General features: G+C 39.9%; 1 protein-coding gene across 2 annotated transcripts in view; it reads left to right on the top strand.

Annotated features, from left to right (window-relative positions):
* Nucleotides 1-24,824, top strand: part of INTS9 (integrator complex subunit 9) — a 126,877-nt gene that overhangs the window by 24,008 nt on the left and 78,045 nt on the right. For both annotated transcript variants that reach the window (XM_033229612.1, XM_033229622.1), the window contains exons 2-3: nucleotides 6,302-6,429; nucleotides 22,182-22,242. In XM_033229612.1, coding sequence (XP_033085503.1) covers nucleotides 6,302-6,429; nucleotides 22,182-22,242 — 189 coding nt within the window. The remainder of the gene's footprint in view (nucleotides 1-6,301; nucleotides 6,430-22,181; nucleotides 22,243-24,824) is intronic.

The raw sequence follows: 24,824 nt of genomic DNA, 5'->3' as shown, positions 1-24,824 counted from the left end.
GGGGAGCAAAATGAAACATTACCACATGTATTTAATAGGCATTCCAGAAGTAGAAACTAGAAAGAATGGAGAGAGGCCATATTCAAAGTGATCGTGGCTGACAGTATTTTCACAGTTGTGAAAGACGAGTTCTTATGTGTTAGAAGCGTAAACCAAAAGGAAAGTAAGTTATACCTCATACCTGTGTTCGAAAAAGCAGAGCACCAACAACAAAGAGAATATTTTAATAGCAGCTTAAAACAGCTAGACTGGCAGCAGGTTTCTCCCCTTGAAATCTTTGGAATTCTGTCAAAGTTCACTTCACGTATTTTGAGGCTACATTGCTTGTGCGTAAGGGTCACAGTTATTATATATTACCAGTGAACTGTTTATATAATAATCTTTGTCTTAAAATCTATTTCCAGGTTTTTAAAATTTTACTAATTTTTTTTAGAAATGGGGTCTAGCTCTGTTGCCCAGACTGGAGTGCAGTGGCATGATCGCAGCACACTGTAGCCTTCAACTCCAGGGCATGAGCAATCCTCTTGCCTCAACCTCCCAAGTAGCTGGGCTATTTCTAAATAGGTTTCTAGCTTTATTTCTAAATCATATAGATACATCCATTTTTTTTTTCATTTGATGAATCATTGTCTAACGTGGATTTTTTAAAATAAAATTTTATATAGGCACAGTTAAAAATAAATCAAATAGTTTTACAAACTGGAAAAACTCCCAGTCCCCGATTCCCAAATTTAAGAGAGAACTTTTTTGACTCTGCTAGTTACCATTATATTTTTCAATAGTATGATTATACTGTTATTTCTTGATTTTTAAGTCTTAGTTATTTTTTTTGTTTTTAATTTTTCTTCTGATTTGCTCAGATTTTTTTTTTTTTTTTACTATGAAAACTGACCACAAGTTGAAGCTTTGATTTTTTTTTTTTTTGAGACAAAGTCTCGCTGTGTCTCTGAGGAGGGAGTGCAGTTGTGCGATCTCAGCTCACTGCAACCTCCGTCTCCTGGGTTTAAGCTATTCTCCTGCCTCAGCCTCCCGAGTAGCTGGGATTACAGGTGCATACCACCATGACGGGCTAATCACTCAAGTGATCCACCCACCTCTGCCTCCCAAAATGTTGGGATTACAGGCGTGAGCCCCACATCTGGCCAAGTTGAAGGTTTGATGTTTTATAACCAAGATATGTACAACAGGATTCCCTATCTCGTTCTAATGCACATGAAGACAAATGACAAATTTCTTGCACTATATGAAAGGAATTTCAAAGTAAAAAGAAGTTAGCGTAATAATATAATGCACTGTTCAGTCCCATCATTAAAGCACTGTGTTTTGATTTATTTCTCATTGTTGCTGTTTTTCTCAGTGGTGTGTAAATAAAAGACAGATGTGTTTTCATCATATTTTAGAGTCAATGAATAATTTGACTTTCAAATAGTTATTATTTAACAATATTTTAACCAATTTATTTGCTCACCAATCCTTCTTGTATCCTATTTCTTCTGAGTTCAACTCCCTTCTTCCTAAAATATAACCTTGAATATACCTCCTTCAGTGATGGTGTTGAAATAGTGAATTCTTACTTACTGTTGGTCTGAAAATTTCTTAACTTTACTTCTCGACAATGATGGTGTTGGAATTGTGGGGTAGCAAATTACCTTAAAACCCCAAAGATACTACTTCAGTTGTCTTCTGGCATCTGTTGTGTGCCACCACACCTGGCTATTTTTTTTTTTTTTTTTGTACAGACAGGGTCTCACTGTGTTTCCCAGACTGGCCTCAAACTCCTGGCCTTAAGTTATCCTGCCCTGACCTCCCAGTGTGCTGGGATTATAGGTATGAGCTACCATGCCTGCCCATAATAAAAGCTTTTTAATGAAAATAACAGAATGAGAAATATATACATTAAGTATAACTGATAAAATTTTTATTCAAAAAATATAACGTTTATCTTAGCCACATGTAACTTTCAAAACGAATTTCCACTTATTCTGTGAAAAAAAGGCACACAGGGAAATACAGATAGTATAGTAGTCCCTCCATACCCACTGTAGATAACATCTAATTCAATATAATTGCTGTGCAAATAGTTGTGCATTGCTTTTTGTTTGTTTGTTTGTTTGTTGAGACAGAGTTTTGCTCTGTCGCCCAGGCTGGAGTGCAGTGGCATGATCTCAGCTCACTGCAACCTCTGCCTCCTGGGTTCAAGTGATCCTCCTGCCTCAGCCTCCCGAGTAGCTGGGATTACAGGCACTCGCCACCACGCCCAGCTAATTTTTGTATCTTTAGTAGAGACGAGGTTTCACTGTATTGGTCAGGCTGGTCTCGAACTCCTGACCTCAGGTGATCTTCCCACCTTGGCCTCCCAAAGTGCTGGGATTACAAGCGTGAGCCACCACGCCCAGGCTGCATTTTAAAATTTATATAACTTTTGCTGCGTTGTTATATTTTATTATTTGTAGTTTTTTCTTTTCAGATATTGTTCCATTTGTAGTTGGTTGAATCTGTGGATGCATAAGCTATGGATATGGAGAGCCAACTATAGATTGTGATCACAGAAAAACCTGTAGCTTTTTAATTAAGTAGAAATAAAGTGAACATGAAAGCATTGCTATGTGCTTGTTAAGCTGGAAAAAAAATAAAGTTTATTCTGTACTTACTAGTGGATCTATCTTCCTGAAGAGCAGACTAGCAAAATGGGAACTATTTATAAAATTGTTCATTCATTTCACCTAGTCTCAAGGGATGCACAGATATAAGATGTTAGCGAATGCCACTGTAGAATATAAATTACTCCATCCAAACTTAGATGACCTCTTCAGCCCCTTAATGATTTTGTAACTAATAGCAACTAAAAGCACTTACTGTTTACCAGGTAGTGTATCCATTCATTTAGTCCTCCCATCAACTCTGCTACAGGGATAGGTTCTATTACTGCACCTTACAGTCCAAAGTTAAGTAACTTCCCCAAATCACACATTAACACTGAGTGCAGTCAAGATTTGAGCCCAGGCAGTCTTAACTTCAAATTCCCTACTTTATATCATTGCACCAAACTGCCTCTCAGAACTAAAGCCACTTATCACATAGTTAACTTTCCTTGGTTAGGGTCATTTAATTAGCTGTACATGGCTACTACTAGGGTGATAACTGCATTTCAGTACAGATTCTACATGGTTTTGAATATAATGCTCATGGGTTTGAGCAGTGAAACAGATCTTCTGATATATTACCAATGACATTGTAAATAAGTACAGTCCTTTTTGGAAAGCATTTTGGCAGCAGATTGAAAGAGCTGTAAAATCCTCATCTTTTTTGACCCAGTTAGTGCCACTTCTGGGAACATCTTAAAAAATAGTCCAGTGTGGAAAAAGACGTATGCACTAAAGTAATCACCACAGCCATGCTTGTGATAGTAGAATGACAGAAAACAACCCTCAATGTTCAACAATAAGGGAATGAATGACCAGACAAACCACGGTATATTTACTTAGGCCAATAAAAATGAAGTGGGATGTAACATGAGGAAAACATAGTCATCAAGAGTTGAAGCAGCACACAGAGCAGTATGAATACTAAAATTACAGCTTTTACAAATATGAAAAAAGATGGAATATAAAAATGATCAGATTGGTGCGATTGTAGATAATTTTATTTCCATAATTACTTACTGGTTTTGAGCCTTAGTCTCATAACCCTCAGTAGATGATACGCTGCTTGATGACAGAGGCAGAAAACTGGAATTGCCCAAAGAGCATCGCTGGAGGCCACAAGGTCTGGGCCCTTTGCAAGCGCCTCCTGTACAAGTGTGCGAACCTCAGGCAAGCCACTCTGTGCTCCTGTGCACTCAGTTGACCCATGGTGAGCAGTGCAGTTTGGGAAGCATGAGTGGGATCTTTGGAGTCAGAGGGACCTCGCTGTGTGTCCAGCTCTTCCCAGAAAAGCTGCTGAAACTTGGTAGAGCTTAACCTTCTCATCCATACAAATAAGGCCTGGCACCTTTCATCAGTGCTCTAAAAATGTTTGTTCCGTTTGGTGGTAGCTGTTAGAAAGCGTTCCTCACTTTTCTTTGGCCTTTGGCCTTTAACGACAGTAACAAATGTAAAGTCTTTCAGCGAACTTCCTTTGCTGAAATATTTTGAGCATCAGCTTTTAAAATTTTTACATATTCCTCTGTTTTCTGGTGTACCTTATCCTCCATAATTTAGAATTAAGGAGGAAGATCAAAAAGATTTTGTGATTCAATGTGGCTGGCTAAATTTTGTTTTGTTTTAATCACATTTTTTTTTCTGATTATAAAAATGTAGTAAAAGCTCATTGCTGAACTTTTGGAAAATAGAGAAAGTGGAAAGAAGAAAATTGGACAATAATCTTCCCACTCAGAAATAAGTGTTATATGCATTTCATTTTATTTTCTTCCATGCTTTTCTGAATATCTGATTTTTTCTTATTTTTGAAAGGAAAAATATAGGAAAGCTTTTCCTGGAGCATTCGCTATATTTGGAGCATGTTTAACATGATGTTTTGTGTTCATTTTGAGATAGTTTATCTTGAACAAATAGTTTTTAGATGGAGATGAAGACCAAGTAGCAATAGGGAACCAGATGGAGGGTAGAGATAGGAATATCTCTGTCTTAATTAGGAGGAAAAAAATTACTGTAATTCTGATACCTATCAAAGAAGGAACTTATGTAAAGTGTAGTTACCAAAATCATGGATCCTAGACTTCTTCAGGACAATTGCAATTTTAAATAATTTGTATTGTTTTCATTGTAAGTGCCTTGCATCTTTTCAAACCATGACTTGTGAATTTTTGTTTGGTAAAATATAATCATCATACATAAACTTGGAATGAAGAAGCAGCTTGCAAAATATAACTTCTTGGCTCTTGGCCTTACCATTTTTAGAACATGCAGTTTTCAAAAATTATCAGTTCCTGTAATGTCCTCTGGAGAAAAGTCATCCACTACAAAGATAGAACCGACAGAGCAGCAAATACCTGGAAAGACTTAGCCTAAGGGACTGTAGCCATATGGGGCTGGGCATTGATGGAGCTTCACTCCCACTGGTGCTTTCCTTTGCTTAAATCAGGAGAGGGCTGGGTGCCATGGCTCACGCCTATAATCCCAGCACTTTAGGAGGCCGAGGAGGCGGGCGGATCACTTGAGATTAGGAGTTCATGACCAACTTGGCCAACATGATGAAACCCCATCTCTGCTAAAAATACAAAGCAATTAGCCAGGCATGGGGGCAGACACCTGTAATCCAAGCTATTTGGGAGGCTGAGGCAGGAGAATCACTTGAACCAGGGAGGTGGAGGTTGCAGTGAGCCAAGATCGCACCACTGCACTCCAGCGTGGGCGACAGAGTGAGACTCTGTCCCAAGGGGAAAAAAATGGAGAGAATGGACTTGCTAGTGGATTTAGCACACTGTTCCCTTCGTTTTCTGGGCTTAGTTGCTCAAGGGAGGGCTTTAAATGTTGGGGAAAGGGTCTTCCTCCATTTCTTTTCTTCAGAGCAGCAATGGAATTATTAAAGGTGGCAGAGCGTGTCCCATATAGATAATTTTCAGTGTGGCAGATCTGTCACTGCCACAACATTGAGGAGAACATAAGAAATGTTTCGGGTCAATGTGTTGTGTTCACTCTCCTTTGCAGACACCATTGTGGCTTGTGCCCCTTTGACTTCTGAGCTCTGCCACCACAGGCAAAAAGACTCCTACTTGTCTGGAAGTAGGTTCCCACACTCCTGCTTAGTGTCTGCACATCAGGGAAGTCACTTGTCCTTTTGAGTCATTTCTTCTGACAAGACTGAGCATAAACCTTTACTCATGCTTGTTAGTTAACCTTTCTAACCAGTTCCTCTTTGAGCAAGGTCACTTATTTACAAGGGGAGAAAACCAAACCTAGAGCACAGTTTGAGTGTCTAGCTTAGAGTTGCATTGACATCCACAACTTTAGACAGTACTTCCATACAAAGGGGGAAGATGATAATTCACCAGTGTCTTGTGAGAATGGAATGAATAACCATAGCCTTGAAACCTTCTATTTTGAATAACTGTGGCCCATCTAAAACCAGGCTTGCTTGGCACCCTGTGAAAAGACAGACGGGCGTGATCTAAGACTTGAGTATTTTGAACAGCTGGGGAAACTAGTCCCCAAGCAGTAAAAGGGAGGAAACCACATAGAAAGTTAGCTGAACTTAACATTCTGGTCTTATGAGAGAAGATCGTCAGTGTTATTTAATTCACTTTACTTTGTAGGATTCTTCTGTAATTAATTACTGATCAAAGTGATTTAATTTTTTTCAGTATTGCCTGTCAGGGCACCCAACCTTACCATGCAATGTGCTCAAATTCAAATCAACCACCATTATGTTGGACTGCGGACTGGACATGACCTCTACCCTCAATTTCCTTCCTTTGCCACTTGTTCAAAGGTATGTGCTGGTGCAGCCAAAGAAAAAATGAGCCTTAAGTTTGCTGAAAAATGGTACCGTTAGTATGACTGTTCCTAGTACCTAATGTATTGTCGTAAGTTTGCTTTGTTCCCTTAAAAATGTTCTTTATCAAAATAATTTCCTTTGGCTGAGTTGATGGAAAGTGTTCTATTGATTTATTGATTGGCTTCTTTATTATAACTTCTTCTGAGCTTCTGTAAAATGTTCCTGCAACTGCTCAGTACAACTGAGGTCATGTATATTTCATCTTTCATCACATAAGAGCTGGTAAATGGTCAACTGATGAGCCCAATAATTGAATTTTAGAATTATTTAGCAGCCTTTGCAGAGACTTAACAGCATGGAATCTGACATTTCTTTTCGATAGGCTTCTGTGCATTATTTTCATACTAAGTCAACTTTAGATTTAGAACCACATATGTAGCCCAAGTTCATATCTTAAATGAGACAGATTGCCTGAGGCCTACAATAGCACTGTTTATGCTTAACTAAGACTTTGCCTTAGGAAATTGGTTTCCCAGCATACTACTATTTAGAAACAGTTTATAAAAGATGTGGCTACCTTGTAGAAGCAAATATACTTACAGTAGCAAAAAGTGACACCACATACAAGATAGGATATGGAAAAGCTATCTAAAGCAGATTTAAGAGCTCAAAAGCATAGCAAGCTGGGTAAGCTTTCTAGTTTATCTCAGTCATTCCTGAAGATATCACTGAGTACAATGATTATTCACAGCGATAACCTGATGAACCATCTAAAATTTTCATCAACTATTGATTTTTCTGAGATAAGGGGTACAGTAAGGTGGTGTGAGGATAAGGTCAGAGATAATTCCAGATTACATTTTATGCAAAGCTAATGGAATTCAGTTATAATTACACCCAGCATTTAGAAATACATGCGCCACCCACAGGCCAGGCGCAGTGGCTTAGGCTTGTAATCCCAGCACCTTGGGAGACTGAGGCAGGTGGATCACCTGAGATCAGGAGTTTGAGGCCAGTCTGGCCCACGTGCTGAAACTCTATCTCTACTAAAAATACAGAAAAAAAAAAAAAAATGATCTGGACATGGTAGCAGCTGCCTGTAATCCCAGCTACTTGGGAAGCTGAGGCAGGAGAATCACTTGAACCTGGGAGGTGGAGGTTGCAGTGAGCCGAGATCGCGCCACTACACTCTGACCTGGGCAACAGAGACTCCATCTCAAAAACAAGAAAAAGAAAAAAAGAAGTACATGTACCACCCACAGATATTGCCCAAAAACTGGGTTGGGAGGAGCTTAATTACATGACAATTGGTTATTTCCTAATAAAATAGCCTGATATTATTGTCTTTTTCCCCCAAAGAACAAAATGTTTGTTTTTTGATGTTTATTAAAAATCTGCACTGTTCTGGACCAGAGGATTTAGAGATGAACAGAACAACCTACTTTCCCTCATGAAACTTACAGTCCATCAGGGAGAAAGACATCACACAGATGAATATTTAATTACACTTGTGGTTAGAAAACAAGTATATATATTTAGGATAATTACTTAAAAAATGAAGTCTAAGATACCATGAGAGATTCCAAAAGGGAGCCCAACCTGTTCTGTGGGGTCATGAATTTCCTGGGTGATGAGAACTGGATGAGAACTCTCTTCCCCTTCCCATTCTTTCACTCTCAGAGTGTTCTACTAGCAGAATGGTTAGCTGTCCATACGGTTTCTTACAAAGGTGTCTCCTTTTGCTTAGACCAGGACACAGTTGCCTAAAGTGGTATTCCTGACCCTGTCTGTCCCCTCAGTTGCTTTATTTGTCTTCGTAGCATTTATTATATTATGAGTACATATTTATTTATTGTCTTTCTTCTCCACTACATGTAAGTTTCATAAAGGCAGGGAATTTGATTCTCCATTGTATTCCCACTGCCCAGAACTATTATTGGCATGTGGTAGCTACTCAGTAAGTATTTGTTGTATGAGTAAATTGCTTTTATCTCCTGTGGATTCCATCCTAATCGCTTTTTCAGAGTCCTTTTACTATTACAATTAACTAATTAATGAAATTATTATTTTATATCTGCTTGGACTTTTCCAAGTTGATTGTCATTTAATTATAATCATTCACATTTAACTTAAAATTTAAAAAACAGGCCGGGCGTGGTGGCTCAAGCCTGTAATCCCAGCACTTTGGGAGGCCGAGACGGGCGGATCACGATGTCAGGAGATCGAGACCATCCTGGCTAACATGGTGAAACCCCGTCTCTACTAAAAAATACAGAAAAACTAGCCGGGCGAGGTGGTGGGCGCCTGTAGTCCCAGCTACTCGGGAGGCTGAGGCAGGAGAATGGCGTGAACCCAGGAGGCGGAGCTTGCAGTGAGCTGAGATCCGGCCACTGCACTCCAGCCTGGGCGACAGAGCGAGACTCCGTCTCAAAAAAAAAAAAAAAAAAATTTAAAAAACAATTTTAATTTCTCTCAACTTGTTTTTCCCCTTCAGCATTTCTAAACCCTGTCCAGTCTTCACTCTGCCCACACCACTCCACTAGAACCTCTCAGGTCCCGCATGACTTCCATGTCATTGGATGTGATGGGCATTTGTCAGTCCTCATCTTATTTGACCATTCAGTAGCAGTGACCTCCATGATAATGCATTCCTTGTTTTCCTCTTACCTCTGTGACCCTTCTTTCTCTGTATACTTTGGAGATGTGTTTTCCTGTAATTGGCCATCATGTATTGACATTCTTCAGTGTTCATTGCTTGGCCATCATATTCTCCACCAAGGGCATTTAATAAACGCTTAGCACTATTCATAATAGCAAAGACATGGAAGCAGCTTAACTGTCCCTCGGCAGTGGAGTGGATAAATAAAATGTGGTACATATACACCATGGAATACTACGCAGCCATAAAAAAAAGAATGAAATCATGCCCTTTGCAGTGACATAGATGCAACTGAAGGCCATTATTCTTGGTGAATTAACACAAGAGTAGAAAACCAAATACTGGGTTGTTGGCACCAAGATGGCGGAATAGGAACAGCTCCAGCCTCCAGCTCCCAGCATGAGCGACACAGAAGTCAGGTGATTTCTGCATTTCCAACTGAGGTACGGGGTTCATCTCACTGGGGCATGTCAGGCAGTCAGTGCAGGACAGTGGGTGCAGCCCAACGAGTGAGAGCCGAAGCAAGGCTAGGCATTGCCTCACCCGGGAAGCGCAAGGGGGAAGGGAATTCCTTTTCCTAGCCGAGGGAAACCATGACACATAACATCTGGAAAATCGGGGAACTCCCACACTAATACTGTGCTTTACCAAGGGTCTTAGCAAACGGCACACCAGGAGACTATATCCCGTGCCTTGCTCGGGGGGTCCCACACCCACAGAGCCTCCCTCATTGCTAGCACAGCAGTCTGAGATCTAACTGCAGGGCAGCAGCGAGGCTGAGGGAGGGGCGCCCACCATTGCTGAGACTTCAGTAGGTAAACAAAGAGGCCAGGAAGCTCGAACTGGATGGAACCCACCACAGCTCAAGGAGGCCTGCCTGCCTCTGTAGACTCCACCTCTGGGGACAAGGCATAGCTAAACAAAAAGCAGCGGAAACCTCTGCAGATATAAATGTCCCTATCTGACAGCTTTGAAGAGAGTAGTGATTCTCCCAGCACGGAGGTTGAGATCTGAGAACGCACAGACTGCCTACTCAAGTGAGTCCCTGACCCTAGAGTAGCCTAACTAGAGAGCCTAACTGGGAGTAACCTAACTGTAGTGGACCTCAAGCAAACTCCAACAGACCTGCAGCTGAGGGTCCTGACTGTTAGAAGGAAAACTAACAGATGGAAAGGACACCCACACCAAAACCCCATCTGTACGTCACCATCATCAAAGACCAAAGGTAGATGAAACCACAAAGATGTGGAAAAAGCAGTGCAGAAAAGCTCAAAATTCAAAAAATCAGAGCGCCTCTCTCCCTCCAAAGGAACGCAGCTCCTCGTCAGCAACAGAACAAAGCTGGACAGAGAATAACTTTGACAAGTTGAGAGAAGGCTTCAGTCGATCAAACTTCTCAGAGCTACATGAAGAACTACGAACCCAGTGCAAAGAAACTAAACACCTTGAAAAAAGATTTGACGAATGGATAACTAGAATAACCAATGCAGAGAAGTCCATAAATGACCTGATAGAGATGAAAACCATGACACGAGAACTACGTGACAAATGCGCAAGCTTCAGTAACCGACTTGATCAACTGGAAGAAAGAGTATCAGAGATCGAAGATCAAATGAATGAAATGAAGCAAGAAGAGAAGTTTAGAGAAAAAAGAGTAAAAAGAAACGAACAAACCCTCCAAGAAATATGGGATTATGTGAAAAGACCAAATCTACGTCTGATTCGTGTACCTGAAAGTGACAGGGAGAATGGAACCAAGTTGGAAAACACTCTGTAGGATATCATCCAGGAGAACTTCCCCAACCTAGCAAGGCAGGCCAACATTCAAATTCAGGAAAGACAGAGAATGCCACAAAGATACTCCTCGAGAAGAGCAACTTCAAGACACAAAATTGTCAGATTTACCAAAGTTGAAGGAAAAAATGTTAAGAGAGAGAAAGGTCGCGTTACCCACAAAGGGAAGCCCATCAGACTAACAGCAGATCTCTTGGCAGAAACTCTACAAGCCAGAAGAGAGTGGGGGCCAATATTCAACATTCTCAAAGGAAAGAATTTTCAACCCAGAATTTCATATCCAGCCAAACTAAGTTTCATCAGTGAAGGAGAAATAAAATCCTTTACAGACAAGCAAATGCTTAGAGAGTTTGTCACCACCAGGCCTGCCCTACAAGAGCTCCTGAAAGAAGCACTAAACATGGAAAGCAACAACCGGTACCAGCCATTGCAAAAACATGCCAAAATGTAAAGACCATCGATGCTAGGAAGAAACTGCATCAACTAACAAGCAAAATAACCAGCTAACATCATCATGACAGGATCAAGTTCACACATAACAATATTAACCTTAAATATAAATGGGCTAAATGGTCCAGTTAAAACACACAGACTGGTGAATTGGATAAAGAGTCAAGAACCATCAGTTTGCTGTATTCAGGAGACCCATCTCACATGCAAAGACACACATAGGTTCAAAATAAAGGGATGGAGGAAGATCTACCAAGCAAATGGAAAACAAAAAAAGGCAGGGGTTGCCATCCTAGTCTCTGATAAAACAGACTTTAAACCAACAAAGATCAAAAGAGACAAAGAAGGCCATTACATAATGGTAAAGGGATCAATTCAACAAGAAGAGCTAACTATCCTAAATAGATATGCACCCAATACAGGAGCACCCAGATTCATAAAGCAAGCCCTTAGAGACTTAAAAAGAGACTTAGACTCCCACACAATAATAGTGGGAGACTTCAACACTCCACTGTCAACATTAGACAGATCAACAAGACAGAAAGTTAACAAGGATATCCAGGAATTAAACTCAACTCTGCCCCAAGCGGACCTAATAGACATCTACAGAACTCTCCACCCCAAATCAACAGAATATACATTCTTCTCAGCACCACATCGCACTTATTCCAAAACTGACCACATAGTTGGAAGTAAAGCACTCCTCAGCAAATGTAAAAGAACAGAAATTATAACAAACTGTCTCTCAGACCACAGTGCAATCAAACTAGAACTCAGGACTAAGAAACTCAATCAAAACCGCTCAACTACATGGAAACTGAACAACCTGCTCCTGAATGACTACTGGGTACATAATGAAATGAAGGCAGAAATAAAGATGTTCTTTGAAACCAATGAGAACAAAGATACAACATACCAGAATCTCTAGGACACATTTAAAGCAGTGTGTAGAGGGAAATTTATAGCACTAAATGCCCACAAGAGAAAGCAAGAAAGATCTAAAATTGACACCCTAGCATCACAATTAAAAGAACTAGAGAAGCAAGAGCAAACACATTCAAAAGCTAGCAGAGGCAAGAAATAACTAAGATCAGAGCAGAACTGAAGGAGACAGAGACACAAAAAAACCCTTCAAAAAATCAATGGATCCAGAAGCTGGTTTTTTGAAAAGATCAACAAAATTGATAGACCACTAGCAAGACTAATAAAGAAGAAAAGAGAGAAGAATCAAATAGACACAATAAAAAATAATAAAAGGGATATCACCACTGACCCCACAGAAATACAAACTACCATCAGAGAATACTATAAACACCTCTATGCAAATAAACTAGAAAACCTAGAAGAAATGGATAAATTCCTCTCCCAACACACACTCTCCCAAGACTAAACCAGGAAGAAGTTGAATCCCTGAATAGACGAATAGCAGGCTCTGAAATTGAGGCAATAATTAATAGCCTACCAACCAAAAAAAACTCCAGGACCAGATGGATTCACAGCTGAATTCTACCAGAGGTACAAGGAGGAGCTGGTACCATTCCTTCTGAAACTATTCCAATCAATAGAAAAAGAGGGAATCCTCCCTAACTCGTTTTATGAGGCCAACATCATCCTAATACCAAAGCCTGGCAGAGACACAACAAAAAAAAGATAATTTTAGACCAATATCCCTGATGAACATTGATGCAAAAATCCTCAGTAAAACACTGGCAAACTGAATCCAGCAGCACATCAAAAAGCTTATCCACCATGATCAAGTGGGCTTCATCCCTGGGATGCAAGGCTGGTTCAACATAATGCAAATCAATAAACGTAATCCAGCATATAAACAGAACCACAGACAAAAACCACATGATTATCTCAATAGATGCAGAAAAGGCCTTTGACAAAATTCAGCAGCCCTTCATGCTAAAAACTCTCAATAAATTCGGTATTGATGGAACGCATTTCAAAATAATAAGAGCTATTTATGACAAACCCACAGCCAATATCATACTGAATGGGCAAAAACTGGAAGCATTCCCCTTAAAAACTGGCATAAGACAGGGATGCCCTCTCTCACCACTCCTATTCAACATAGTGTTGGAAGTTCTGGCTAGGGCAATCAGGCAAGAGAAAGAAATAAAGGGTATTCAATTAGGAAAAGAAGAAGTCAAATTGTCCCTGTTTGCAGATGACATGATGGTATATTTAGAAAACCCCATCATCTCAGCCCAAAATCTCCTCAAGCTGATAAGCAATTTCAGCAAAGTCTCAGGATACAAAATTAATGTGCAAAAATCACAAGCATTCTTATACACCAATAACAGACAAACAGAGAGCCAAATCATGAATGAACTCCCATTCACAATTGCTGCAAAGAGAATAAAATACCTAGGAATCCAACTTACAAGGGATGTGAAGGACGTCCTCAAGGAGAACTGCAAACCACTGTTCAGTGAAATAAAAAAGGACACAAACAAATGGAAGAACATTCCATGCTCATGGATGGGAAGAATCAATATCGTGAAAATGGCCATACTGCCCAAGGTAATTTATAGATTCGATGCCATCCCCATTAAGCTGCCAATGACTTTCTTCACAGAATTGGAAAAAACTAAAGTTCATATGGAACCAAAAAAGAGGCTGCATTGCAAAGACAATCCTAAGTCAAAAGAACAAAGCTGGAGGCATCACGCTACCTGACTTCAAACTATACTATGAGGCTACAGTAACCAAAAGAACGTGGTGCTGGTGCAAAAACAGAGATATAGACCAATGGAACAGAACAGAGCCCTCAGAAATAATACCTCACATCTGCAACCATCTGATCTTTGACAAACCTGACAAAAACAAGAAATGGGGAAAGGATTCCCTATTTAATAAATGCTGCTGGGAAAACTGGCTAGCCATAAGTAGAAAGGTGAAACTGGATCCCTTCTTTACTCCTTATATGAAAGTTAATTCAAGATGGATTAGAGACTTAAATGTTAGACCTAAAACCATGAAAACCCTAGAACTAGGTAATACCATTCCAGACATAGGCATGGGCAAGGACTTCATGTCTAAAACACCAAAAGCAATGGCAACAAAAGCCAAAATTGACAAATGGGATCTAATTAAACTAAAGAGCTTCTGCACAGCAAAAGAAACTACCATCAGAGTGAACAGGCAACCTACAGAATGGGAGAAAATGTTTGCAATCTACTCATCTGACAAAGGGCTGATAATCCAGAACCTACAAAGAACTTAAACAAATTTACAGGAAGAAAACAAACCACCCCATCTAAAAGTGGGCAAAGGATGTGAACAGACACTTCTCAAAAGAAGACATTTATGCAGCCAACAGACACATGAAAAAATTCTCATCGTCACTAGCCATCAGGGAAATGCAAATCAAAACCACAATGAGATACCATCTCACACCAGTTAGAATGGCAATAATTAAAAAGTCAGGAAACAACAGGTGCTGGAGAGGATGTGGAGAAACAGGAACACTTTTACACTGTTGGTGGGACTGTAAGCTAGTTCAACCATTGTGGAAGACAGTGTGGCATTTCCTCAAAGATCTAGAACCAGAAAAACCATTTGACCCAGCCATCCCATTACTGGGGATATACCCAAAGGATTATAAGTCATGCTGCTATAAAGACACATGCACACGTATGTTTATTGCGGCACTATTCACAATAGCAAAGACTTGGAATCAACCCAGATGTCCATCAGTGACAGACTGGATTAAGAAAATGTGGCACATATACACCATGGAATACTGTGCAGCCATAAAAAAGTTCGTGTCCTTTGTAGAGACATGGATGCAGCTGGAAACCATTATTCTCAGCAAACTATTGCAAGAACAGAAAACCAAATACTGCATGTTCTCACTCATAGGTGGAAATTGAACAATGAGATCACTTGGACACAGTAAGGGGAACATCACACACCAGGGCCTGTTGTGGGGTGTGGGGAGGGGGGAGGGATAGCATTAGGAGATATACCTAATGTAAATGATGAGTTAATGGGTGCAGCACACCAACATGGCACGTGTATACATATGTAACAAACCTGCACGTTGTGCACATGTACCCTAGAACATAAAGTATAATAATAATTAAAAAAAAACCAAATACTGTATGTTCTCACTTGTAAGTGGAATCTAAACATTGGGTTCACATGGACATAAAGATGGCAACAGTAGACACTGGGGACTACTAGAAGGGCTAGTAGGGAGGGGGTCAAGGATTGGAAAACTAACTCTTGGCTACTATGCTCACTACCTGGGCAACAGGTTCAGTTGTACTCCAAACCTCAGCATAATGAAATATACCCTGGTAACAAACCTGCATATGTACCCTATGAATCTAAATAGAAGTTGAAATTACAAAAAATAAATTGCTCAGAGCTGCAATAACCATCCAAATAGCAACTTACAAATGTGTATCTTTAGTTAGTAACTCTTTTCCAAGTTCCAGATTGATGTGTCCCAAATACCTACCAAAAAATTTAAAATTAGCTAGGCATGGTGGTGTGTGCCTGTAGTCCTAGTTGACTTGGGAGGTTGAGGCAGGAAGATCACTTGAGCCCAGAAAGACGAGGTTGCAGTGAGCCATGATCATGCCAGTGCACTCCAGCTTGGGTGACAGAGAGAGAGAGAGAGAGACCATGTCTCAAAAAAAAAAAAAAAAAAAAAAAACTCAACATGCCCTCAAACTTTTTTTCATGATCAGACTGGGTCCAGAAGAGGAAAACGAATCCTTCCAGATAGGGTTTTCTTCAAGTTCCTATCTTAGTAAATGGTATCCTTTTATTAAAAACCAGAAAACTGGGAGTTAACTTTGATTCAGCCTTCTTCCTCACTGCTCCATATTCAATCTTTGATTAAGCCTTGACACTTTTACCTTCTAAATAGTTCTAGAATCCAGTCACTTCTCTTCAGTGTTGCTGTAGTCATTCTCATCTTTTATAGGTCATTACTAAAGCCTCCTCACCAGTTTCTTCAATTCTCATCTTGACCCTGTCTCAATCAAGAGTCATCTTTTTTGTGTGACTTTTTACTTGAAATCCTACAGATTTACAGAAAAGCTGCAAAAACAGTACAAGCAATTCCTGATTGCCTTTACCAGTTTATTGGCATTTTAACAAATTTGCTTTATCATTTCCTCTTGATATGTATACACATAATCTTCTTCTGACCCATTTGAGAGTGAGATGCAGGCATGATGCTTCTCACCCGTAAATGCTTGAGTGTATTTCCAAAGAGCAAGGACATCATCTAACATAACCATGATACAAAAATCAAAATCAGAGAATTTACGTTGATAGTATACCAGTGTCTAATCTGTATACCTTATACACATGTCTCCACTTTTGCCAATTCATAATTCACTATGAAACCCGTTATAGCAAAAGAGAGAAATGGTAATTTCTGGTCCAGGATCTCATCCGGATCCTATCCACATTGTATTTAGCTGTCATTTCTTCAGACTCCTTTAATCTGGAAGACTTTCCTGGTCCGTGTTTTATGACCTTGAGGTTTTTAAGAGTATGTCCAATTATTTCATATAATGACTTTCAATTTGGGTTTGTCTGATGTTCCCTCATGATTAGGTTGGGGTTATTGTTTTTGGTAGGAATACCATGCTGATGGTGGTATCTGTTATCAGAAGGCACATGGTTCTGTTTTCCCCACAGTCATCTTTTAGAAGCACAAATCTAATCTTATATTACTTGTTTAAAACCTTTTAGTGGTTTTTCATTGCTCTTAGGACAAACACCACACTCATCACAGTGTATCAGGCTTCACGCCTGCCCCTCCAGTACCTTCTTTATACTCTGCCTCTTGTTCTTTGTTTCCTTCTATTAAATAGTTTCAAAGAAATCTTCTGACTCCTTCCTCAGAGCAGTCACATATATTGTTTTTCCAGCTTGGAAGACTCTGTGAGATCATCCATGACTACAGTTTTGATGCAGGAAGGACATAATGATGGCATTCTAGCTGGATGGGGACTGGGAGGGAGTGTCTTGGAATCTGCTCAAAGTTCCATGTGAATAAATGAATAACCTTCATGGAAGCTGTCCATGCCAAGGACTGGTGGTGAAAAGGACTGAAGGAACCTGCTGGGCTGTTCACCATGGAATACGACACAGCCAGAAAAAAGGAACAAAATCATACCCTTTGCAGTGACATGAATGCAGCTGGAGGCCATTATTCTTGGTGAATTAACATAAGAACGGAAAACCAAATTCTGTATGTTCTCACCTGTAAGTGGGAGCTAAACTTTTTCTAGTCCCTCAGGCCCTGCCCCCAGTTTCCCCTTGACTCTGCTCCTGTCCAGATCTCAACTCAGTCCTCGTGTCCCCAGGGAAATCTTTTGATGCTACCTCCACTTGTCCCCATCACTTTGCATGCCGACTGGATTCGTGTGCCTTGCCTGCTTCCTCAGGAGGAGGGAGTATTTTGCTCACAGTCCTATCGCTGGCACCTAGTCCTGTCACCAATATCTTGATATACTAATAAAGATTCCTAAATCAGTGAAGGAAAAGATGAACACCTTACTCACCTGCAACACTGCACCCTGTGATGAGGCTCTTCCCTGTTTCCTTCTTCTTGAAAGACCTCCTCCACCTTCACTTCCTAACTCCTATTTTCTGCTCTACCACCACCTCACTGCAAACTGTCAAAAGTGCCCTTTCTGTGAACCCATGGCACCTCCTATGTACCCCTGTCAGAGCTCTTATTTTATTCTGGTGTAATGACTCCCTATACTAGATTGCAAACTCCTAAAAGGAAAGGATTGTTTATTTACTGTCATTCCAACACTTTGCACTGAGTATTAAGCTTGTTAGTACTTTTTGAATAAATGAATGAATGGACTCATGCCTCTTTCATTATTTTGTGATTATAAAAGTAATACATTTCATACCTGGATGTGGTGGTATGTACCTGTAGTCCCAGCTACTCGGAAGGCTGAGACTTGAGCCCAGGAGTTCGAGTCTGCGGTGGGCTGTGATCTCACAAGTGCATTCCAGCTTGGGCGACAGAGTAAGACTCTGTCTCTAATAAAAATAAAAAAGAAATTGTGGGCCAGGCGTGTTGGCTCACGCCTGTAATCAGAGCATTTTGGGAGTCTCAGATGGGCGGATCCTGAGGTCAGGAGATCGAGACCATCCTGGCTAAAGTGGTGAAACCCCATCTCTACTAAAAATACAAAAAATTAGCCAGGCGTGGTGATGGTCGCCTGTAGTCCCAGCTACTCGGGAGGCTGAGGCAGGAGAATGGCACGAATCCAGGAGGCGGAGCTTGCAGTGAGCTGAGATCGTGCCACAGCACTCCAGCCTGAGCGACAGAGCGAGACTCCGCCTCAAAAAAAAAAAGAAAGAAATTGTGTATAATGTTCAATCTTCTTTTCAGTGTTTTCCTAGGCAATAGATTACTTGTCTAAGGTTATTTTGCTTTTAAGGATTCAAGTTCAACTATGTAAACTTCGTAAACAAGGGGATAGAGACCTTTCCACAGAAATCTTAGAATAATTTACCTTTTTTTCCAAAATAAACAATTACTTTAAAAATCTTTTATACATTTTTTTGACTAAAAATTTTAATGGTATCCTTTTTTCCTAAGAAATGTTAGTAAAATAGCGGGTGCAAAGATGTGCTCTTCTATAATCTTTTTTTTGGGGGGGGGGGCACCTTTACCTCCCATGTTTTATTAGGTTGATTTCTTTCTTTTTTCTTTTTTTTTTTTTTTAGATAGAATTTTGCTCTTTTTGCCCAGGCTGGAGTACAGTGGTGCTATCTTGGCTCACTGCATCCCCTGCTTCCCAGGTTCAAGTGATTTTCCTGCCTTAGCCTCTCAGGTAGCTGGGATTACAGGCAAGCACCACCATGCCCATATAATTTTGTATTTTTAGTAGAGACAGGATTTCTTCATGTTGGCCAGGCTGGTCTTGAACACCTGACCTCAGGTGATCCACCCACCGCTGCCTCCCAAAGTGCTGGGATTATAGGCATGAGCCACCATGCCCGACCATTTTATTAGATTTCTGTGGAAAGATCTCTATCTCCTTGTTTACAAAGTTTACACCATCGAACTTTGTAATCATTAAAAGCAAAAAACGAAGTCCCTTCCCCTTTGCTAACTTAAAATTTACTCTTTGTGATTTATTCATTAACTCATTGGAACACAGTAAGCAAATATTTTCATCTCTATAGTCAGCATCCCTTTGCCATGTGGTAATGTATTTGCATCCCTTTGTCATTGGCACTATTGTCACAACGTGGTCATGATTTCCTTTGAGCATTCAGTCTCATCTAGCAGGGGCTCTAACCCAAAGTAATCACCCAGGTATAATAGATGGCTTTGTTGTTATTAAAAAATGTTTTCCAGAAGTAAACCACAACACCTGAAAATTTTGCTTTTTAAAAAATCAGTTATATTCTAATAAGCAACTTACTATTTCTAAACGTTTGTTGAGAACAGCTAACTGCATCTGTCATCTGATTTGTGTGGGTCTGATGGGGAACAGACAGAGTGTGTGTCCTTTGATCCAGTTATCTTTGTAAAGGGAAGTAGATATTTACAACCTTGTTTTAGAGAGTTAACATGCATGAAATGAGAACAGTGTCCACATTGTCTTGTCATTACACTTTTATTGGAATACTTGCTTTCTTAATCTGATCTGATAGCAAATATATTTTTCAAGAAGTAAGAAGCTTTCAAAATATATGACTATGAAATGAGGTGGGAATTAAAACAACCAATGGTAATAGCATATTTTTCTGAAACGTTAGAGCAGAAAACTCCCAGAGTTTATTTAAAAAGCTTTTTAAAAAACTCCCAGAGTTTAAAAAAAAAAAAAAAAATAGTTTATCAGATGTGATTTATACCAGTCAAATTTGATTCTCTCAGTAGTGATTTTCTTTTTTTGTTTTTTTTAGACAGTGTCTTGTTTCAAAACAAGTTCCTACTTTGTTGCAGTGGCATGATCATGGCTTCCTGTAGCCTTGACCTCCTGGGCTCAAGTGATCCTCCCTCCTTGACCTCCCAAGTAGCTGAGACTACAAGCGTGTACCACCACAGCCTGCTAATTTTTTAATTTATTGTGAAGACAGGGTCTCACTATGATGCCCAGGCTGGGGTTAAACTCCTGGGTTCAAATGATGCTCCCACCTTGGCCTCCTGAAGTGCTGGGATTACAGGTGTGAGCCACTGCACCCGGCCTCCAGTAGTGATTTTCATTCTCTAATATAAATCAGTATTCTCACTTTTGTCTAAATAAAGGCAAAATGTAAACAGTTCATCTAGATAAAGGGTATGTGAGAGTCCATTGTATTCACATCCTTGCAACTTTTCTGTAAGTTTGGAATTAATGTCGAAATTATTTGCACCAACCTAATAATTAAAACTTAACCCCCACCCCCGGCTGTGAGCAGTGGCTCACGCCTGTAATCCCAGCACTTTGGGAGGCTGAGGCAGGTGGATCATGAGGTCAGGAGATCGAGACCATCCTGGCTAACACGGTGAAACCCCGTCTCTACTAAAAATACAAAAAATTAGCTGGGTGTGATGGCGGGCACCTGTACTCGGGAGGCTGAGGCAGGAGAATGGCATGAACCCAAGAGGCGGAGGTTGCAGTGAGCCAAGATTGCACCACTGCACTTCAGCCTGGGTGACAGAGCGAGATCCCATCTCAAAAAACGACGACAACAACAACAACAAAAAACTTACCCCCACCGCCAATTCTCACTTTTTTCTGAAAATAGATGCGTTTATATTTTATTCAGGTTTTTAACCATTTCTAAAAGATTGACAGATATGCACATATTTATGCTTTTATGTTGACTTTCATACCTATCATCTAATTACAGACTTAGCATCTGATCAAATTATTTTGAGAAGAGGAAGAGAGACCTTACAGATACTTGGTTTCTGATTCTTTTAGTCCCACACCCTTACTTTGTCCTTAACTTTTGCATCACAGAAGGTAATTTTGTAGTGAGTGCTGAAATTCTTTTGCCATCCAACTTGGAATCCTGATGGGCTTTTTCTTCACACATTACCTTGGTCATTAAGCTTTTAATTTTACCAGCATACTGTTTTCTCTCCTAAGTTATTGGCACTTTCAGCTTGCATTATATTTCTTCTAGTCAACTAGTAGTACACAGTTAAATCTTTAGATTACTAGTAGTAAATGATTTTTTAATTCAGATTTTTAAAATGTAACATACACATGAAATTGACCTCATCTGCTAGAAGCTGTTCACTTTAGACATGGTGTCATTTTGTAATACTTGGGAAAACTAGCTTCATTCTCCAGAATTGGAAACTCAAGTCACAGGTGACAGGTGACTAATCCATTTGTAAAGCTGTGAACCCAAAGCATGGACTGGACTGGAATGCGAGTATTCGTGTTTGTGGTGAATGCTGACGGGTAGATAGTAGGGCAGTGTTCTCCTCAGAGCTCCTATCATCTCTGCATCTGTTTTTTCATCTGCAATAAGATGATGCCTGTTCTGCTCTGTCCTAAGGACTGTGGTCAAACACATGGGAAAGAAGATGGAGTGATTGGACAACTATAAAAGGCTCTCATGTTTCATCTTTCTTTTTTCTTTATTATTCTGCGATTCTTTTAGTTTTTCCAGTTTTCCGCCAAACTGTTTGACCTTTTAATATCCTATTGCCACATAATTTTTAAGCTTGATACAACATGGTTATTTCTCTTATATTTGATTGGTATTTAGGGTAAGAACTACTACCAGTAATTTTAAACTGTTCTTAACTTTATGGAGACAGTGCAGTTACCATGAAATCATTGAGGATTATAATCTATCTAGGTTAATTTAATCTTAATATTTTGTTTTGCAGTCCCAGGCTGTCCAATCTTCCTGGCTGGTCCCTGAAGGATGGAAATGCTTTCTTGGACAAGGTAATATCTAAGACTACAAACAAAAGCCTATCTGTACACAGTGGAAAGTTATCTTCTCATACCAGAGCCACCCTGTAGTAGTGTGACTGATGGCTTTTTTTTTCCCTCTCTGAAAAACCCCAAGATCTATGCTGGGGTCTTCAGGACATGGTAGCTACTATTTTTAAGTGCCTTTTAGAGAATGTCACTGTTCTGATTCAGATCCATTTTGCTCATGTGTAGAAATTTAAGTACTTCTGCTGCAAATACCTTTTATCACCACAGAAAGAAAACTGTTATTTCTAGGATTGCAATGAGTGTTTCAAAGACAAGGTTTTTTAAAGAATCAATCCAGTTCATTTTGTGATTGGAAAGAGTAAAACCTTTTTTTAAATAACTTTAAAATCCTCAAGTAGATGAGTTTTAAACTGCTTCTATCAAGGGTCAGATCAGGTAGGGCTTTGTAAAAAGCTTGGTTCTTTTTGGGGTAACGAGAGGCCACAGAAGGTTACAGAAGGACAGTGGCATTGTCAGATTGGATCACTCTGGCCACTGTGTGGGGAATGGTCTGAGGAGCAGAGTGTTTGACTTCCCCGGCAGTGCCTTCGTGTGCAGGGGACAGTGCTCTTAGGTAAATTTGAGTAGAGGGTCTCCTACGCTATGATCTGTGATCCCATTTCAGCCTGTCCTGATAGCCTAGAATGGATCATCTTTATAGATGATTTAAAACAAAGAAAAACAGTTCTAGGAATCTGGGATTTGGAGTCCTATTACGACTTTAATGACTGACTACACCTAAAATAAATGGCTTAAATTACTTCTTTCTCTTCGAGGCTATTAAATTTTTGACATTAGGTTATCTTTTCCGTAATTTCTTCCTCGGATCAATAGTTAGACAGTTACTTAATAAATGAAAGACTAAAGCTACCAAAAAATGTTCCAACTTTAAGCTAGTCAAACTTTGTACTAAAATCAGAGGTATAGGAATGTTAAAGACTATAAAGCCCCCTCAGGCCACTTCTTAGTCCCCTAAATTATTCTTCCTTTCCTCAGTTTCACATTTGAGAAACTAAGAGTTTGAAGATGCTTAACATGATTCATCTAAATAAAGCATTTTCTCTTATAATAGATACTATTAAATAAAGAAGTGTTCTTTTTACAGAGTTAATTCCTGTAACTGCACTGTAGCCTCAAGTACAAGCCAAATGCATAATTTGAAACCAGATTTTCTTCAGAGCTGACTGTAAAATTATGTGACATTCAGAAACCTGTGCACCTGATTTCAGCCTGAGTCTCCTGCTGGCTATAAATCATTGTTCCCTGCAAAAGGCTCTGAAGCATCCCATTACCAGCGCATTGTGAGCGAAATGACTTGCATGTGTATGTGGGAGTATTTCATTAGAAGGGAGTGGTGAATAAAATACAGTGACATTGTAAGTGTTTGGAATGGCAAATATGCTTCTGCAGGCCAGGAAGGATGAGAGCCTGCGAGGAGACTTCATCATATGCCCTGTCCTGAAATGTAGCATTATGGGGAAGAAGATTACATAGCCCATTTAAGGCCAGGCAAAGCTTTGAAATTTCCCATGATTTGTCTTTAATCATTTTTAACCTCATCGTAAGGGAGTGGGGAGTCTTCTCCCATTAAACATAATTGCTCATTTGTTTTTAGCTGGCAGGTACATTGTAATTAAGAACAGTGTCCAGTCTCCTTTCAGCTCAGCCTGTCACTAGTTAAATGGTACTCATCTAAGGAGAGGAACCAGAGTGTACAGTGGAAGGCAAAGGGAGGAAATTGTCTATCAAGGTTCTGATATGAGACTTATAAAATTCAAAAGTACTATGTAGTCAGTGCCCTATTTTCAGATAAAGATTGAGAGTAAAATCATTCAGACTGATATGTAACTGTAGATACATGTATATATAGATATATACAATATATGTTGAGTGACTAATGTAAACATGATAGAACAAAATTACAAAAGTATCTTTTCCTTTCTGGAAAGAGCAAAGGAAACTGTGAACCACATTCTATCTTTTACTGGTTTCAGTGTGAAGTCATAGGTAGCTTTAACCTTGATGGTGCAAAAAATTCACTGTGGACTTCAGTTTAAAGTGTCAGTGAGAGGAGAATGCATTAGTGGCCTTCAGGAGGCATCATAGCAGATCCTATGGGTAGCCCATCCATATCTCTCGGACTTTGCTATTTCACTGTCATCTGTCATAATTCCATCCGCCAGTGTCTGTATGGCTTTGCCTGAGAGTTTTTTTCCTGAGGCTGCACAAAATGCTGGAGTTGGTATATAAACATTTCAGCCCCATTGCTCCTCAGTGGGATAATTCGGAGCTGTCTGTGTTAGACCATTTCTGAGTTTCCCCATGGGGATAAGTTCCAGTTGCCCCAAGTTGTATGTGGCTCAGTGACAAAGCCATTATCTGTCACCTTCCTTTGCACTGATCACTTCTCCACTCTGTTTTCTCAGCACCTCCCATATGAACTACCTTCTGTCACACTCTTTTCTCAGGGTCAGCCTGTCGGGGAAAGACAGGTTTATTAAATTTGGTGGGTCATGGGTGGGGTGAGAGGTTGGACTATATCTATT

Source organism: Trachypithecus francoisi, unplaced genomic scaffold (assembly GCF_009764315.1).
Source record: "Trachypithecus francoisi isolate TF-2019V2 unplaced genomic scaffold, Tfra_2.0 Contig01440, whole genome shotgun sequence".
In the NCBI taxonomy this organism is placed as follows: domain Eukaryota; kingdom Metazoa; phylum Chordata; class Mammalia; order Primates; family Cercopithecidae; genus Trachypithecus; species Trachypithecus francoisi.
This window is presented reverse-complemented; position numbering and strand designations above follow the sequence as displayed.